General features: G+C 44.4%; 1 protein-coding gene across 3 annotated transcripts in view; it reads left to right on the plus strand.

Annotated features, from left to right (window-relative positions):
* The window catches only part of ttll5 (tubulin tyrosine ligase-like family, member 5), a 37,971-nt gene extending 20,398 nt beyond the window's left edge, over positions 1-17,573 (plus strand). For all 3 annotated transcript variants that reach the window (XM_079573279.1, XM_079573281.1, XM_079573280.1), the window contains exons 27-32: positions 770-957; positions 3,012-3,151; positions 6,600-6,795; positions 9,423-9,628; positions 12,671-12,753; positions 16,916-17,573. In XM_079573279.1, the coding sequence (XP_079429405.1) occupies positions 770-957; positions 3,012-3,151; positions 6,600-6,795; positions 9,423-9,628; positions 12,671-12,753; positions 16,916-16,968 (866 nt within the window). In that variant the 3' untranslated portion in view covers positions 16,969-17,573. The remainder of the gene's footprint in view (positions 1-769; positions 958-3,011; positions 3,152-6,599; positions 6,796-9,422; positions 9,629-12,670; positions 12,754-16,915) is intronic.
* Positions 17,574-18,049: the final 476 nt, after the last annotated feature.

The following is an 18,049-nucleotide window of genomic DNA, read 5'->3' on the forward strand; positions in this document are numbered from 1 at the left end:
TATAATAGGAGAATCACGTAGTCTGGCTGCTTAGGCTTTTTTGCAGCAATTAAACACAATTGTAAATGAGCAGCGTAAACACATTCATTTAGGCTGAATTGGCTAATTTACTGTTAAGCTTAGAAACTTGGATACTTCACGAATGATCTCAGACACTGCACCGAGACTGACACGCTCTAATTGATAAAGTTAATTAAGGGATTAGCAACAGTTGCATGGCGCTCTCACAGCGCACACCAAATGGCACACCACTGTTGTTGGTCTCTTGCAGCATTAGAAACAGACTTTTTCGGGATCCATGACGTGTGAATTGGGCCACGTTATGTGCTATTTATGAAGTTTTGGGCACATTATTGGCTGGTCTGAGGGAGGCTACAGACAGGGCACATCTTGGTTTATTAGAATACAGTCTGAGCGAGTCGAGAAGAAAGAGCCCTAAAGGTGTCAGAGGAGGTGATGTTGACCAAAGGCAGGAACCATTTTCACAGCACTTTGCAAAGTTTCCTGTCAGAGGAAAGCAACTACTTTCTTTAGCATTACAGGTTTTGCACACTTAACTCCTAATTATTTGGAATTACCACTTTTTATGAATTAGTTTATTACAGTGTGTATAGTGATAGAAATTACATTTAAATGGCAGCCTCATAATGATTATTTAAATGAAATAAAAGGGATGGATAGAGTCTCTGGCCCTCATTCCAGTTAGTCAGTTAGTAAGTTGCATGCTACAAAAAAGAAAACTCTTTTTAACAATGCTTCTTTTCATTAGTGGTGTGGAAGAGCAGCTCTACTAAGCTCAAGTCGAACTCCGTGGGCACCTTTAAGGAGCTGAACGCCCTGTCGGCCCAGGCCCAGTCCAACCAGCAGGCCTTCATCGCTGCTCTGCAGAGGCTGGCAGACAAGCAGGTTGTGCGCCAGTACGCCAGCTCCAGCCACATCAACCTGCTGACACAACACGTGAGTTCAGTTCTGCAAGGAAGGCTCCCCTCCGGCCAACTGCTACTCCCACCTGAGGCAGGAAGTTGTGCTTCTGAGTAATGGCTTATTAAGCAACTGTAAAGTGATCTGTGTGATGCTCTGTGGGGAAGGTGAATCTGGCCCCTGTGCAGTAGGCTCCCTCTCACTGTGAGGTCTGATAGTTCTCTGATGCAGAAACCTGGCTTTGACCCCCGCTCTGATTGGTGGTGTTTAGCTGTTTATTCATCCTGTTGGAGCCAGAGGGTCTGCTGGCTCATGCTTTACCCGTTCTTTCTGTTGTAGCATATTAGGGGCAGATACTTGGCATGAATTTGCAAATAACAATGATGATGAATTTTAATAAAAAGAAATAACAAAATCAAATGTAAAAAAAAAAATGCACAGCTGGACCAATATTTTTGATTCATTACAAAAATGACAGTTTATGTCATTACTGAAAGCATGACTCATCTATTTAACTAGCTCAACAATAACTTACTATAACTTGGCATACATTTAGTTTTGTGTATCATTGTGATTATACAATACACATCCAAAAAGGACTGTTAAAGATTAAGGTAATAAACATTTGAACTCCGCCGCTGTGGTCTCAGCAGAAATCTTGGAAAAACAGACTGAACCAGTATATTATGAAGTGTATATAGCACACACTCAGTTGAATGATTTGACAGGAATGAACATAAATGTCAGACTTTTGGCCAGCCTCTAGTATGAGGAGTGTTTTGAACCTTGCTGCCTGGACGAGTGCATCAGCACCTTCTACTTGTGCGGTCTCATTATCGGATGCTCCATGGGGGAGTGATTTTGGTTGATACTTAACAGGCACCTACCTTTTAGTGGTAATTGATGCTTATAAATAGAGGAATGTGGCAAATGATTGCACTGAGACTGGGAGTGTCAAGTACATGGGCTTCCTCACTACCTTTTCCTCTGAAGCCCAAGGGTTTCTCACACACTGCAGGGCTCCTCTCCAGCCTCTCCTCTGCTCACTGTCTGCCTGACTGGAGTGTTGTTCTGCGGGATGGCACAGGACCACACAGATAGCCTGTTTTATAGCTTCCCTTCGCTTGCCTTGTGCATTATCCCGTCTATCTCACAGCTCCGGCGCGTATTTCTAATGGCACCAGAATGAAATGCTTCAGTGTTTTGCTCTCAAAGGCCTCAGAGTGCTTTTTTTTTTTTTCCTCCAAGTCGCGGATTAGCAGTCATTAAATCACTTTGTGGACTAAACGGAGAACACTGTAAACATACACAGCACCCTGTTTCGCGAGATGACCTCTACAGTTTAGGTAATTACTCACTCTCATGCTAGCTAATATATACACAAACAGAACGTGGACTTGAATAATGTCTGACAGTACCACCTACGGTTAAAGTAAATAAAATACCTGGCGCTGCCGTGAAGTCGTAACATTTGATTTCAGTCGGGAGCAAAGCTCTTACTGCCTCCATTAATCATTAATGTACATTAAGATTTTAGCAGCGTGATTGTCGTGTACAGAACACTTCCTGCCGATGAGCTTGTAAACAGAGAAAGGGGCTGTCAGTGATGGAGGCTGAAAAGAGGGTCCCTGGATTTAATGCTGAGTAAGCAGAGTCTGGCTGTGCCATGTTCTTTGTGTACATTCCACCAATCTGTCAAATACAAGAGATGAATGGTTCATGTTGGGATAGATTTTAAAAAGGAGTTGGAGTCTGGGTTAGTTTTTACATAAACATGCCTCTACCTAAAATGTAACATTTTCTATTTTATTGAGAGAAATTAAAACAAACCTTTTTTTTTTTTTTCAAACCTAGATTACGCACTCTCTGACTCTACTTAACTATGTTTCTACAGTATTTATAACTAGATGAAGACCCCACTGAAGGGCTTTCACTAGCCCTGTCTTCAATTAGTCGGACCAATTTGAATTAGCAACAGTGTAATAAGGATTTCAATTCAAATCATTGTGTCCTCCATCCCTTTGTAACAGTTTTAAACCCGGCCCTATCTGACAATAGTTTGGACCAGTGCAAGTCTTTCTTGTTTCCAGCTGAGCAATCTCAACCTGGCCAACAACATGCTGAGAAAAGGCAGCTTGACGCTCACTCCCAAAGCCTGGCACACTGCAGCGACAACCCCAGGACCAGCGCGGGCCATTCCCTCTGGAGCCGACCTGCACACCAGCAAAAGGTATGGGATAAAATCCACATGTAAGAACTGATCATTATTCTTTTTTTTTACACACAAACACACAGTATTTAAGAATGGCTTCAGTGGCCAGTGTGGTTTTCCATTGGGCCAGTTAAACATGGACTAAACCACCCTTTTTTTGTATTGTAATTCTGATGTGGATGTGACAGTGTCGCCGCAGACAGCTCGCCCCCCTATCTCTGGCTTTGTTTTTCCAGTCCGTCCGTTTCTTGTGTTTTGAGCTGTCAGGGAATTCCAGGAATGTCTGGCTCTTTGTTTTTAAACTGTTTTCACGTCCGCCATCCAAGAAACACTTATTTAATAGACGCCGTCATTTTGCTAATATTTTGACTTCCTCCTAAGTTTGACAGTAGATAAATACAGTAGGTAGCACTCTGACGGATACTTCCTCGCTGTAAATTTTGTGATTTCCTCCGCATTACTTAATCATCTATAAACATCTGTACTTTTTTCTTGCTTTTTATACGTTGGATACACTTTTTATTGCCCATTCACCTGCCAGCGTTTATGGTGGTGAATTTAAGGAGGGCAGCTGATCAGTAATGTATGTATATTATCTTGTTATAGCGTATAGCAGTCATGTGTTGAAATGTTGTCAACAATATTAGCATGAATTACCTTAGTTTAGCCTTTACACTGTTCCTCCTAAGTGCCCCTCTTGAGCCTCCCTTTTTACACTCGGGATGGCGCGCGTTGCCAAACATGCTGAAACTGTTAAGCTCCCTGGCTCTTTAGGCGACCACAGGGGTGAACTGCGATGGCTTTCAAAGAGGCGCGCAGCTCTTTGAAGTGCCGCTGCCCGCGTTCAGCAGGTATGCTGCATCAGCACACCGGCTGCTGCTCCTGCTGCTGCCTTACCCTCGTGTGCTGACAGCCATAGGGCCCAAACCGCACCACTCCTCTCATACACACTCTCATCCACAGTGACCTCCCGTGCCTGTTTTCCTTCGTTACCCCTCGCTCCCATAAAAGTTAATAATCTGTAACCTTCATATGTGCAATAGTTTCATCTTGACGTCTATTTATAGCAACTGTTCAAACAACTGTATCTCTTTGTGTGTGCCCACACCACAGCCTCTCTCGCTGAAAGTATTTTTTATCCAGATTTGGTGATTGGACAGAATGTTGTTTGACTTGGTCACATTTTGTAAAGACTCACAGTTTCAAAGGGATTTTGACAAGCCATTTGATTAACTGACAGTCTGTTAGAAAATACCCTGCAGAAAATGTCTTTGATGAGGGAAAAAGTCGTGTAAATGTGGTTTGATGTGTCTCTTTCTTTAGATTTTTTTGTATTCTTGTTGATTGGAGACAGATGTGGAAATGGGAAGGAGTTTAAAAAAGATGAGAATTCCTGATTTGGGGGTAGATTCCGTTCACCTATTGTGTTTCTTCGTTCTACAAAGCAAATAGCTAAACGTAGAATGGGAAAGTTATTGTGGGAACGTTATCTGTAGTAAAAGGTATTTCATACTGCACTGTTGGGGGAATTCTTTGCTTTTTTTTATGACAGCCTTGGGTAAAAGTTGTGACACAATTTTGTCACAAGGACTGAACTTCTGATCATATTTATGGACTGATTTTTTTTTTTTAAATCACAAAAGCTCAATTGATAGATCATGTTATACCTGCCTTTATTTCCTCCATTTAACCACCATTCATTCTACTGCAATCCAACAACGCCTATTTAATATTTCTCACATGGGCGTTAAAGGGCATTTATGCTAGTATCACGTTAGTGTCACCTCAATGTAAACAAACACTGACTAATGGCTGGAAATACCCTGACACCCCCGTGGCCGGCCCTGTTTACTCTGATGAGATACTCTGGCGTGATGTCATTCTTCACCATCTATTTTCCCACATTCAACTTGAGCTAGATTGATGCCGCACATGTGCTGGGGCTCACACTGACATAGCACAATACTGTAAGTTATATCAGCCATTCTCAACTCAGCGGGGGTTTGAGCCGGGCCCTGTAAAACCCCACCAAAGTCCAGAAACTATCACACGACCGTAATGAGAAAATCAGATGTACAAAGGGCTTGACTGTGCCTTCTGTTTTACTGTGTTGGAAAGCGTCCTAGATCTTTGACTCATGGTTATCAATAATGTTATTTGCGCTCCCACTCGCCTCCCTACAGAGACGTCGTTGCTCCTGACCTGAGATGCGGTCCGCTTTCCAACAAACGCTAATAAAATAGTAGCAGCGAAGGTCCCCGCGGTCCTGTGTGTGTGTGTGTGTGTGTGAAGACTGCAGCCAAGTTTAAAGGAAATGAGCGCAGTAAACAGAATTGATTCTAGCTTTGTCTCCGTTTCACACAATGGTAGAAATTTCACAGAGCAGCTTTTGTTTTTGCACTGGGAAAAGTGCTCCCAGTGGTTGTTCTTGCTATGTTTGTGCCATTATGTATGTGCTCTGAAGATCGAAACCTCCCTGGTTTTGCCGCTGGGTTCGGCATATTTCTCTCACAGTATCCCACTCTGCATTGTTCCCCAAGATGAATTGAATGCTAATTTTGGACCTTATCGCACTTTGCGGCTAAAAATACAGTCTTTATTGCGGAGTCTGGAGTGTTTTCTTTTCCGGTAGACCAATGGACAAATGTTATGGGAAGAATTTCTAAGAACGCTCTTAAATCATAAAGGCCCCGAGGGAGTTTTAACTGTAGTAGAATCTTTTTCTGCCTTGTATTTCGCCCGTAGTGATCTTTTTAGAATTACTTTTGGCTCCAGTTGTTCAGATGCAGTACAGTGTGCATATTCAAACCAGTCAACCGTATCTAAAGGTTGAATAGTTGTATCATTGCTTAAACTCATTGAAAGATAATCTCGAGAGGTCTGCAAAAGGCTTATTTCTAATGTTAATCCAGTTAAAAATGTGTCCTACTTGTCTAAAAGTAGTCTTCCTGGTCGAGGTTTTGTGATTTGAATGAAATATGAAGCCCAGGGAGCTCTGAGGCGGGAGGGTTTTAATCTGGCCTATATTTGCCACAAGCCTGCCCTCCGCAGTGATTCACACACTTTAACTTGAGGCTTTTGTGGGCCCTGCAGTCACCCACCGAGACACTGGAGCTCAGTCCCTGCAAGGTCGTACCAGAGAAAGCTGGAGTAGTGCTAACGGCTATATTCAAAGCATGAGAACTGAATTATTTTCTAAAGCCAGTAAATTTAAAGATGAACTTTTATTCATACTTACACATTGAATTTCCTGATTTTGATTGACTGATTGCTGTTCTGAAACACAGGCCATTGTTGGCTTCATTTCAGAAGAGTGATAATGTAACTGTTTCACACATACAGTATGTTATACTAAATCATTAATAAATAAAACACATTATTTTGTACCCTAAAACTCGCTTGTGTAAAATGTTGAATAACTATGTTTAATATTGTTCTTAAATAATGTGTTGTGTGTTTGCTTCAGACCTCTGAAGGATGAGGGGGATCTTTGGGCCTCTCCGTTCCAGAGGGCCTACAGTGTGGTGACAGGGGTGAGCCCGCAGCACATCTACCAGCCCACACAGGGCAGCTACCAGCTCCAGTACGCCATCCAGCAGCTTCAGCAGCAGCAGAGACTCAAGTCACAACATCTGCTGGAGCAGAGCCAATGTCGATACCAGGTAAATGCAATAATAGAGGAGTTTCCAGCGTCTTTGCGCTGAATATGACACTAAAAAGACTTATATTTATCATTGGTGAAGGGGAAATTCCCCACCAGGCTACTGTGTACGGCGGCGGAGGAGCTGCTAAAGGTCAGTTTTCATCTGTACGCTCACCACAGCTGGATAGTTCATTTCTGACACGTGAGCTTCAACTTGAATAGTTGGGTGGAAAATGGTCCACATCACTACTCTGGGATTTTGGAAGATGTGCGTGTCAATGCTATGTAACTGGAATCCCTTTAATAGAGTGTTTCAAAACTTTATTATTTGTTTTAATATACTTCTTTGTTTGATGTCGTCTTTGTGGCACTTCATTGATGTAAATTTAGCAGCATGGTAAAAGTATTCAGTTGCATGGAAGCTATAATATTTGGTCTAAATTTCCTTCAGCTTAAGTCATCCAAAGAAGTGCATTTACACCCACATAAAAAGGGATGCTCTCATGTTGGCGTTCACTAAACTATTTTGAGAGTCTACTTCCAAGCCACTTAACAAAACGGTGCTCGCTGAGAGCATCTTTCTAAACAGGAGCTCATTCCTCGAAAGCCAAACATGACTCTTCACCCTAAGTCATTGTTTGGCCACTGGTCTCCGAGAGGCTCATTTGGAAAGTGAGGAATCAAGGAATGCTGCCTCAGAGTGGCCCCAGTGCTCATTTCACTTCCCGTATCTGATCGGAGCTCCATTTGGCTGCCCCATTACAATGCAAATGCACTTTTGTATCTGGATTTAGTGGTTGTTGTAACATAACGACAAAGAATCTTTTAGTCACGCCTGACATGCCATGACTGATGAGATATGACCGTTTTGAAGATTAGAAATACAGAGGAACCTGATGATTTTAGAGAATAGGGCTTTGATAGAAATTCCTTTGAAAGACTATACTGGAGGAGGTCTTATTTGACATTAATCCAGTACACTTTTTTTTCTTCCCCAGTAGCAACCTCAGACTTTTTTGACTTTTTGACTTTCATTTTGCACCTCTTGCTATTCTTAAAACAAAATAATATTCCTCCACCACAGGCCAAGTTGTGCACTTAGGCTGCTGACTCTGAACAAAGCTGACTTGCCCATCAATTCAGAGAAGCCTTCCTAAAATCCTTCCCAGTTTTCGTTTTTCCACCCACGTGTTTCCCTGCCAGTCTACTCTGGCTCGGAGTCCTCTGCAGTCATTCCCACAACATGGATGATCTGTAAACAGTGGATTTTCCTCTGTAAATTGTTTGTCCTATACATAATTCTGTATCAAATTTGATGGACATATGACTCTTACCCACATGTGGGTACATGGGGCGACAGTGGCACAGATGGTAGAGCGGGTCGTCCCATGATCGAAAGGTCGGGTGTTCGAATCCCGCCTCCTGAAGGTGCACACTGTCGTTGTGTCCTTGGGCAAGACACTTCACCAACCTTGCCTCCAGGGTCTGCGCACACTGGTGATGAATGAGAGTGTGAATGGGTGACTGGTTTCTTGCCGTAAAGCGCTTTGAGTGCCTAATGTAGGTGGAAAAGTGCTATTTAAGTTGAGACCATTCACCATGTGCACTGATAATGAAACTTGATATTACGCCCGTCCATAGTATTATTATTATAGTAATTCAGTGTTGAAGGGTATTGCATTTAATTCTAGTTATGGATCAGGGATTGTATTGGGAGTTAGTAGAATACTACTTTTCTACAATCAGTTTTGCCCATGTAATAATATCAAGTATATCACTTTAAATGGCAGTAGTATAACTCCACTGTCTGTCAGTTGAATGTAAGGTATAAAATGTAAGTGAGACATGTATATATCAAAGTGTGGTCAGGCCCAGAGGAAGTGTCACTGTGAGTGTGATGTGAGTGGATGTATTGTGTGTGCGCTGATGTAGTGAGGGGCTCCAGTCCTCGTTCCTGTTACTGGCTGCAGACTGTGCGGCTCCTCCACAGGCTTGGCCCCGGGCCACCTGGCAGCCAAAGAAAGGTGCCCTTCCCGGCCCCGCTAAATCTGAATTGTGGCCATAGGCTTTGCAACCTGGAAACTCAGCTTCTCATTTATCAACGCAGAAATTACATCAGATATTCCCTGTCACTGCTGGCCTTTGGACTGGCAGCACAGTGTGGCTGAAAAACCATTAGCTGGTTAGATAGCCGTATAAAGCTGCAGAGAAAATAGCATAGACATGAGATGTGGAAGGAATGTATGCAAAGCATTCCCCAGCACAGCGAGGACAGTGATATGTGACCTAAAAATATTATGTCAGAAGAAAATGGCATTTTACCCCTACCCAGCTTTCCATGGAGATCTTCTATTAACAAACAAACAATGTGAAGAATTTCCTTTTTAGTGCAGCCAGTTGCAAAGATATGTTAAGCTTGTTTTGATACCGGATGGCATTTCATTAATATCTACTTGAATGCATTCTTCAACTTGCCTAGTGACGTTTTCCTATGATCTAACCATTCCAAAACTGATTGCACTTCCTTATTCCTTTTTTGGAATTATTCTTAAATTAATAAATAGCGATCTTTCAGGGAGAAAAAAGGGGTATAGTCGACCAGTAATTGGCCTGTGGTTTTGCATTCATGTTTGTTTCTTTCCTTAGGATAAGTCTTCAAACCATCCAAGTGTCCCGACAACTAAGACGTTCTCCAGCTGTCCTCCTGCCAGGCTCAAGCCCCACTCCCACCCCAGTGCTGTCGGCCTCGTTCAGGCTAAGACGACCCCTGTCCCTGTCCATGTCCCCAAGCCTCCCAGCAGCGGCAGATCAGAAGGCCAGGGCAGGAAAACCACCTCTAAGCGCCCCACCAAGTAAGCACAGTCCCGATGATGGTAGTCAAAACATATTCATTAATATTAGATATTCAAATACATTGGACACTTAACTGCCCCCTTGTGGCTGGAGTTGGTATCTTCCACCTTGATTGCCTGAGTGCATGACGGGTGAAGAGATTGCTCTGTTCAGCCTTATTTGGTGACCTCATCCTCACAGATAGCCGCAATTGTCTTCTTTCATAATTTGGAGCTGAGTTCACGGCTAATGAGCGTCAGAATACGTGTGTAGCGGAGCGCTGGCCGCCGCTTCTATCTGTCTGTTCGGTAAACAGCCTCATCACAGGCCTGATTTCTGCCTGAACCGTAAACACAGCGCGGTTCAGTGGAAGGACCCGGCCTTCCAGCTCCATTTAAATCCTGTTTGGTTTGGAGATAAGCTGAAGAGAGGGAGCGCGGCCGGGGAAAATACAAGCTTTTTCCCCTCACTTGCGACTTATGACTTTATTACGGCAACATCTGGGCAAATTACACAATAAGAGCTTCGTGATCACGGCTGATTGTTTGTTTAAAATGGTGTCGCAATCACCATGGGCTCTTCGCACTTACTGGGGAGGAAGGATTCTATCTTCATCGCATTCAGTGTGGGCAGAATGTTTTCAGACCAGTTCTTAGAAATAATTTTTAGTTATGTAGCACTCTGACACTAGAATCAAAATGTAGAGCTTGGTTATTTGAGTTTCCCCTTTCTTTCTTTCTTTCCTTTATTCCAGTGTCCCCGCCGATAGCATGCTGACGTGTTCCGCAGCCTGCCGGCTCCCACTGTGGGCAGAGGAGGTTAGGGCTGCCGTGTAGGTGCCTGTTTGCTCCCTCCCGTGTGTGTGTGTGTGCGCGTCTTCCTGGCAGCGGCACTGTTTACCCTCTGCATGTGGAATTCCAGAGCCCCCTCGCACTCTCCTCTGTCCTGCATTTTTGCGGTCCACCAGTGTGACAGGGGAGAGTGTGGGAAAAACGGAAGCCCCCCGCTCTTGGAAAACGAACCGATGGAAACAATGAAAGAAAGAATAAAGAGAATGGGAATGAACAAATGACGGGGAGAGAAATGCAAAGCGCGTCCAGGGGGGGAGAGGAGAGATGATGATTGTTCACAGAGAGTGGAGGGATAGTACACCTCTTCCTTTCCATTTCTCATTTTGGGAGTGACTCAATGCTCGTGTTCGCTAAGCACAGCTAACACATGTCAGTTTTAGTCCGGCTTTTCACCTTCTCCAGAAGGTGCTGAGACAGTGTACACCAGAGAATATATGAGCATGAACTCGTGCCACATCAGGATTACACTTGGTTACTCGGTTACACTTGCCAGGGGGCGGGCCAATAGCATTTTGGGGGGAGTGACTAGTGCTTAATCTACAAAAACCCTTTCTCTGTCAGTGAGAGGTCACCCTTTTAGCCAGGGCATCAGCGTTCGATGCTTCTATGGTGGTTCTTATCAGAGCTGAGCTAAGGTGTTTGTTGGGCTTAAATGTTTTGAGTCGGTTTACATATCAATCACTAAAAGCAATGTTAAGTTATCCCTAAATTATATAAAACCAGTGATGTGTGATCTCTCCTAAAACGTAACAAGCTGAATAATGACATTCTATAATCTCTATGAGAGCTGCTAAAGCGACTTTCCCCCCTAGTGACATGTAATAAGAAATATCTCCGACCTGTTGTACAAACTGTATAATGTAACATTAACCGGAGCCTTGAGTATCAGCTTGTATATACATAGTATCTAGTGGCCGGGCAGGGCTCCCTGTCCATCAGCATGCCATAGCTGCCAACTTACGGGCTTCAAGGACTTTGAGTGGTATGACTTCAGTGAAGGCTTTGAAAGGAGTCATTTGTAACACAAATAAATGAGCCTGTTTGGTGTTTTGTTTTTCGAGGTTTGGCTTGTGGCAGCTGTAACTACGGAAACGCGGGCTGTCGTGTGGCATTACTAATAGGGTGACAATTACAGCAGCGCCATTAATGTCAGCCTCACTGCAGCTCTCACTCCCTATTAATCAGCCACAACAGTAGTTATTTTCACAGAGTGCCGTATACACACACGACCTGCCAGACGTGTGTTTACAGTTAAACTTTATACCCTTTGGTCAGTAGCACTCTGGCAGCCCGGGCTACCTGCGGCGCACAGAGAGCAGGGCTGCTGCACATCCGCATCGTTTGCCTAAGATTTCTGCAAGCTGTGTGAAATTTTCAGCTTGGGGCTAGTATATTATCTGTACACACTGCAAGTTGAGATCCAGCTGCCCTCATCTAACTGAGGTGTAAAAGAGCGTTGTCAAAGAAAAAGTGATGCCAACAACTCTCCGAGGTCAACTTTTTTTTTTTTGTGAAAAGGGTTGCTTCCTGTCAAGGTTTGCCGCGCTAGAAGTGGGCCAGCTCTATTTGTGCTTGTGTAATGGTATGAAAGAACAACTGTGCAGCCCCTCACAAGGAGCCAGTGTGTACCCTCATTACCTTGTTAATGCTCCTCTGGCAAGCTGCTGTTATGGGGCGAGAGGTTAATGCCGGCTAAGCTTTATTTATTGTTCCTCCTAAAAATGCTTAACAGATTTAATGTATAAGGTTACGGGCACGTCTGCTCCCGCGCTCTGCTTCAGTGCTTCCTTTAATGGTTTATTCCATGAAAACACTGAATTTGCTGTTTGATAATGTGGAAAGGTGGAGCAGTCCGTGGCCTGTAATCTCCAGAGGTACTGTACGTCTCTGTGTACGTACACTGGCAGCGTCTGTATTCGCCGCGCTATCCAAAATCGCTTGGCACGCACTCCTTTTTATTTTGCAGCCTACATCGTAATTATCGGGCAACTGTGAAAATCGCATCACCCAGGACAAGGAGCAGGAATTTGTCCCCTACTTGCCACACTAACTCAAGAGAGACAGTTGGTAAACACGGCGCAAGCCTTACTGTCTGGCCCGCACGCTGAGAACTTCGAAATCCCTCTGGGGATGGGAGGTTTTGCAGAAGAATGTTTACAACTAATGTGAGAATACATTTGTTAAACTATTTTCATTTCTTTTCGTCACAAGGCAATCATCTGCAGAGACCCCAACTTCTGGACACGTATCCAACGGTCAGAGAATAGTCTACGAAGCCATCTGTGGTGAATCAGGTGAGTCTGATGCTAACGGCTATCATTTGTTCTTTTCTCTATTTGAGAATTGTCTTAAAAGTTGATAAAACACCCAGAACATTTGAAATGATTTTGCAGATAAAATAAATCAAGTCTTGGATGAAAGATCCTTTTAAAATCCCATTTCCAGGCAGTGATCTCTACCAGCGCTAAATTAGAAGCTAATCAACTTTCTTGGCCCATTACCGCTACTTTTTTTGAATAACAAACAAACCTGCTGCGGAGAGAGCCCACATGGCAGAGTTAACCACTTGCTGATCTCCTAATTCAATATGAAGAACATGGCACACACTTGGAGCGTTCTCTCAGCTTCATCTGACTATAAACAGTCATTTTAGTGCCGCTCGCTGTGTGACCAATGGACTGGCGCGTGTCCACGGCCGCAGATTACTAAAGAATAAAGCGGCTTACGGGCGATGACATCTTTTTTTTTTTGGTAATGAGATCCAGTGATGGGAACATTTCAGGCATTCCCATGTGTTGGCCGTTTCTTCACTCGCAGTGACACTACATATGTGGGCGCGAGTGGCTCTCGTGTGCGTCTTCACACCGCAGCCGCGCTGCTTTTTCCACCCGGATCAGCGCGCTAAACGAAGCGTTGAGCTCACGACAGTAGCGGTGATATTAGAGTGTCGCACATCTGTTTGCCTGATCAAGCCCATGCCATACTTTAGCATGAGCAAATCCTACTATCGGTCACATTACGGGAGTGTGAGAGTCACCCCAGCAATCAGCCTACAGCCCTACACATGTCCCTACGCAGGCTGCTCGGAAAAATACGGTAGCAGCAGCGCCGCCCAGTCCCCTCTGAACATTTTCTTTTCTTTTCTCCCCGCAAAACTGTGCCTGGCTTTAGTTAACAAACATCTTATAAACTCATCAATTACTGTAACTAGAGCCGTTGGGAGCAGCTTCTGAATTTCATGAATGCGTTTTTCCGTCATTTCCCAGCTCAAAAGGGGTTGGGGGGGAGAAGTTTGCGGCAGAGGCCAGTTTATCTGAAGTTAGCCGAGCCTGAGCGCGGTGTGTCTGCTGGAGCGGAATCGCCTTTGTGGGGCTTTGGAGTGAGTCAGGTCCTTTTTGTGCCTGTCCAGTTTACCTTTGCAGCGAGATGACTGCGCTCCCCTGATCGCTTCTGACAGGGAGAGCATTCTCTATGATCAGCTGTCAACCGCCATTAATCACCGCGGGCCTTTATCTCTCTCTCTCTCTCATCTCTTTCTGCTCGTATAACTTCCAAAAAGCCTCCTGCCCGCTCGCCCCCTCCCACTCCCCAATTTGCACGGCTTCATCATGTGTGCGTCACCCCCCGGTTCAGTTTTTGACATGCGATGAGGGGAAGAGTGAGACGAGGACCTATCAAAGCACGCAGATCCAGATTATGTCAGCCACATGTGTTTTACAAGCCTTCCCCTTGAAGTTTTCCTAAAAGTTCTCAGGGCTCCATAGACGTCCACCGATGAAAGATTTATTACTTGGAGTTGGAGAAAGGAAATGAATGCAGCACCCGCGCATGTTTTAATGGGATCTATGCAAGGCGTCGCTATCGGACAGTTCCTGGAAGTTTGTCACCGGGCCCATGTTATGCTTCTGTTTTGAACAACCAGGCAGCTTCACTAGACTCAAGCATTTCAGGACTTGAACTGCCTTGACTGCTATTCGTTGGCAAATAGCTGTCACATTTTGAGGTTAGCTTTTACAACTGCTCCACAACCGCTTTACTTTTACCTGTTTCCCGTGATTTTGCATGATTCTAATACAGTGAAAAAAAGGGAAACTCTAGAGCTCATTGTAATGGAAGAGTGTATGGTCAGCTGGTCTTACTGCAGACTGCTTGTACATGGGAGACACCACACTTTGTCAACATACAAAAGTGGCTCAGCCCTTTTCTAGACTTAACAAAACTGGAACAATAGGCCAAAATGAGCTAAATATACGGTGTGTCTGGAAAGTATTCTCATCCCTTCAGTTTTTCCACCTTTTGTTATGTTACATCTTTGTTCCAAAATGGATTAAATGTGTTCTTTTTTTTAAAGAAAGTTTTGCAAATTTATTAAAATAAAAGACTGAAATATCTCATGTACATGCAGTCAGATGTTTCTACAACTAGACTGGAGTCCACCTGTGATAAATGTAATTTTCTGGGCTTGAGTTGGAAAGGCACAGACCTCTCTATAAGGTCCCTCAGCTGACAGTGCATGTCAGAGCAGAAGCCAAGCCCTGAAGTCACAGGAACTGTCAGTTGACCTCTGAAACAGGTTTGTATCGAGGCATCGATCTGGGAAAGGGTATAGAAAAATTGTTGCAGCATTGAAGGTCCCGAAAGCACAGTGGCTTCCATCATTTCTAAATGGAGGACTGTCAGAACCACCAGGACTCTTCCTAGCTCAATCAGGGGAGTTTAGCCATGGTCAGGGAGGTGACTAACTCTGACAGAGCTCCAGCGTTATTCTGAGGAAATGGGAGAACTTTCCAGAAGGACAACCATCTTTGTAGCAACACTAAGTAAAACTAAGTCCACCAATCAGTCCTTGGTGGAGTGTCCAAGCAGAAGCCTCTTCTCAGTAAAAGGCCCATGACAGTCGGCTTGGAGTTTACCAAAAGGCACCTAAACAGCTCAGACCATGAGAAGTAAGATTCTCTGCTCTGATGAGGCCAAGATAGAATTATTTGGTCTGAATGTCAAGCGCCTCATCTGGAAGAAACCAGGCACCGGTCATCACCTGGCAAAGACCATCCCTATGGTGCAGCATGGTGGTGACTGCATCATGGAAGGATGAATTCAGCAATGTACATCGACATGCTGGTTGAAAACCTGCTCCAGAGCACTCATGGCCTCAGACTGTGGCGATGGGTTCACTGTCCAACAGGAGAACGACACGAAGCACACAGTCATGATAACGATGGAGTGGTTTCAGGACGAGTCTGTGAATGTCCTTGAGTGGTAAATAGTAATGGTAAATCATCAAGGAACCACTCACCCATTCACACGCTCATTCATACACCAGTGTACGCAGACACTGGAGGCAAGGTGGGTGAAGTGTCTTGCCCAAGGACCGACAGTGTGCACCTGCAGGAGCCGGGATTCAAACCCCTGACCTTCTGATCATGAGACGCTCTACCATATAACATAATAAAATGTGGGAAAAGTGAAGGGGTGTGTATTTCAATATTGCAATATTACTTACCTAATGCAGGGCTACAGAGTGAGGCCAATTCAGTCTGGGTTGAGAGCCGCTGGATGCTCCCCTGGTGTTATTGTAGTCGTAGAGAACTGATGGAAATGGAGCACAGTATAGCTCATGACAGCATAGAGGGTGTGCATAATATTTTAAGTCTCAACAGAGGTAGAACCTTTGGCGTTGCAAGCTGAGTGGAGAATCGATGAGTAACAGTGCCGACTGTTCACTCGATCTGTTGCCGTGGTGGACTGTTGGCTGCCACGCTGTTGCTGTGTTGTGACATTGCACATTTTCAAAGCACTGGGCCTGTTTCATGCCTCGGTTCACCCGATGAAGGGCTTGTGTGACCAACCCCCTAATGACAGTCTGGAGTTTTATGTTTCCTACATTATTACTGAAAAATGAATAAAAAAAATGATCACAAAAAAAGTGAAACTCCAGGGCCAAGATGTGCAAAAGCCTGGATAAAGCATTATATTAGGACTTGAATTCATCTTCAAGCTTTCCTGCCACACCGGTGCATTGGGTGAAGGTAGATTGTTTGTGGATCACTGTGGAATTGAGCATTGAGCAAAATATAAAAAAAAACCTTAAATTATTTAGATATGCACTCTTATCTTGTGCCGTTTCATGCGATTGGAGGCAGTGTTTTTCATTCTCCAGCTCAGTCAGCCCTCAGCAGCGTAAAGGAACCCTAAAATAAATAGTCTGCTGCAGGGGAATGAAAAGGGATACTGTTAGGAAGAAGCACAAACACACTAGCGCGACCTGTATTCGGAATGCCTTTTCTACTGGCCGTGAGCCAAGAGATAGGACGGCGGTCTGAGAGTGAAGTCACGCCACACAAAGGCTTAACACCCCACCGCTTTTGTCTATAATTAACCTCCCTGGATCAAAAGGTAGGAAAGGGAAAACCACCCCTTTGCCTTTTGAAATAAACACCCTTTCATATCTCGCAGGTCTCTCCATGTACCGCAAAGTGTTTCCGGGCCAGGAGCCGAGCCGCAGATGACACCGCGACGGGGACTTGGGACGCGCTCGCCCGTTGTGCCGCCGGGACAGGTGCTTCTGCATGTAGACGGATGAACCGGATGACAGGAAGCGGCATCGGATGGCGCGCCTCCTTTTTTTTTATTTTACGATTGTAGCAACAGACACGTGCGCGCAGCAGGGCTTTGACGCAGGTCGGGAGTCTGTTGCGTGTGTCTTATATGAGATGGTCCTTTCAGCGCGTTTCACACTCCCCCCGCAGCCTACAGTCGAGCGCTCCACTGCTGCCCGCGCTCATTCTCTCCATGCTTACCAAGCCATGGAAAGATTGCACTGACAGATAGCCTTCAGCAGATGCTTCTTCGACGTTTTAACGACACGATTCAGAATACTCGACTCTACTAAAGGCTGGAACATTGCAAATCAAATTACTTTTCAGATTTCCCTTTACAGTTGACACGCACAGGGTTAAGTGTGTTTTGAAGAGCTGGTTTTGGAGCAGTCCAGATGTTGCCTGGTCACGTTCTCATCTCCCCGTCATGCGTGTAGGGAAGGGGGCACACTGCAGATGATCAGGTGGACACTCACAATGCTGTTATCAAAATGAAGGATTTCGAAGTTACATATTTAAACAGCCATAATGAAAATAAGGCTTGTATTTATTCTATTTGTCGGGTGAAATGTGAAGCAAAAGGTATTCGCTTGCCCTTCCACATAAGAGCCCACTACAGCTGCCAAAGCTGAGCGCTGACTTGTTTCCAGAGAATGGGAGAGGTGCATCCCATTCCTGTCAACTTTAAGAAAACGTACAAACTGAAATCAGATTTGCCTTTTTGCTTTATGCGTTTGGAGCTACGAAGGTCACGGATGTATCATTGTTAAGAGTTTACAGACTTTTATAATAAGAACGTTCTTGTAAAGGTTTTTGTGAAATGTGTTCATTGTTTGGACCAAACTGTTGTCAAATGTATTTTTGTTTCGGTGCTACTGCTAGTATTTATTGAATTATTGAAGTATTTATGTACCTTTTTGGTGATTTGATCGGATACAGGCTAAGCAGACGTGGTTTTGCGCAGCCATGAATGTGTTGCTTGGATCGGTGA

Source organism: Gobius niger, assembly GCF_951799975.1.
Source record: "Gobius niger genome assembly, chromosome: 16".
Classification (NCBI taxonomy): domain Eukaryota; kingdom Metazoa; phylum Chordata; class Actinopteri; order Gobiiformes; family Gobiidae; genus Gobius; species Gobius niger.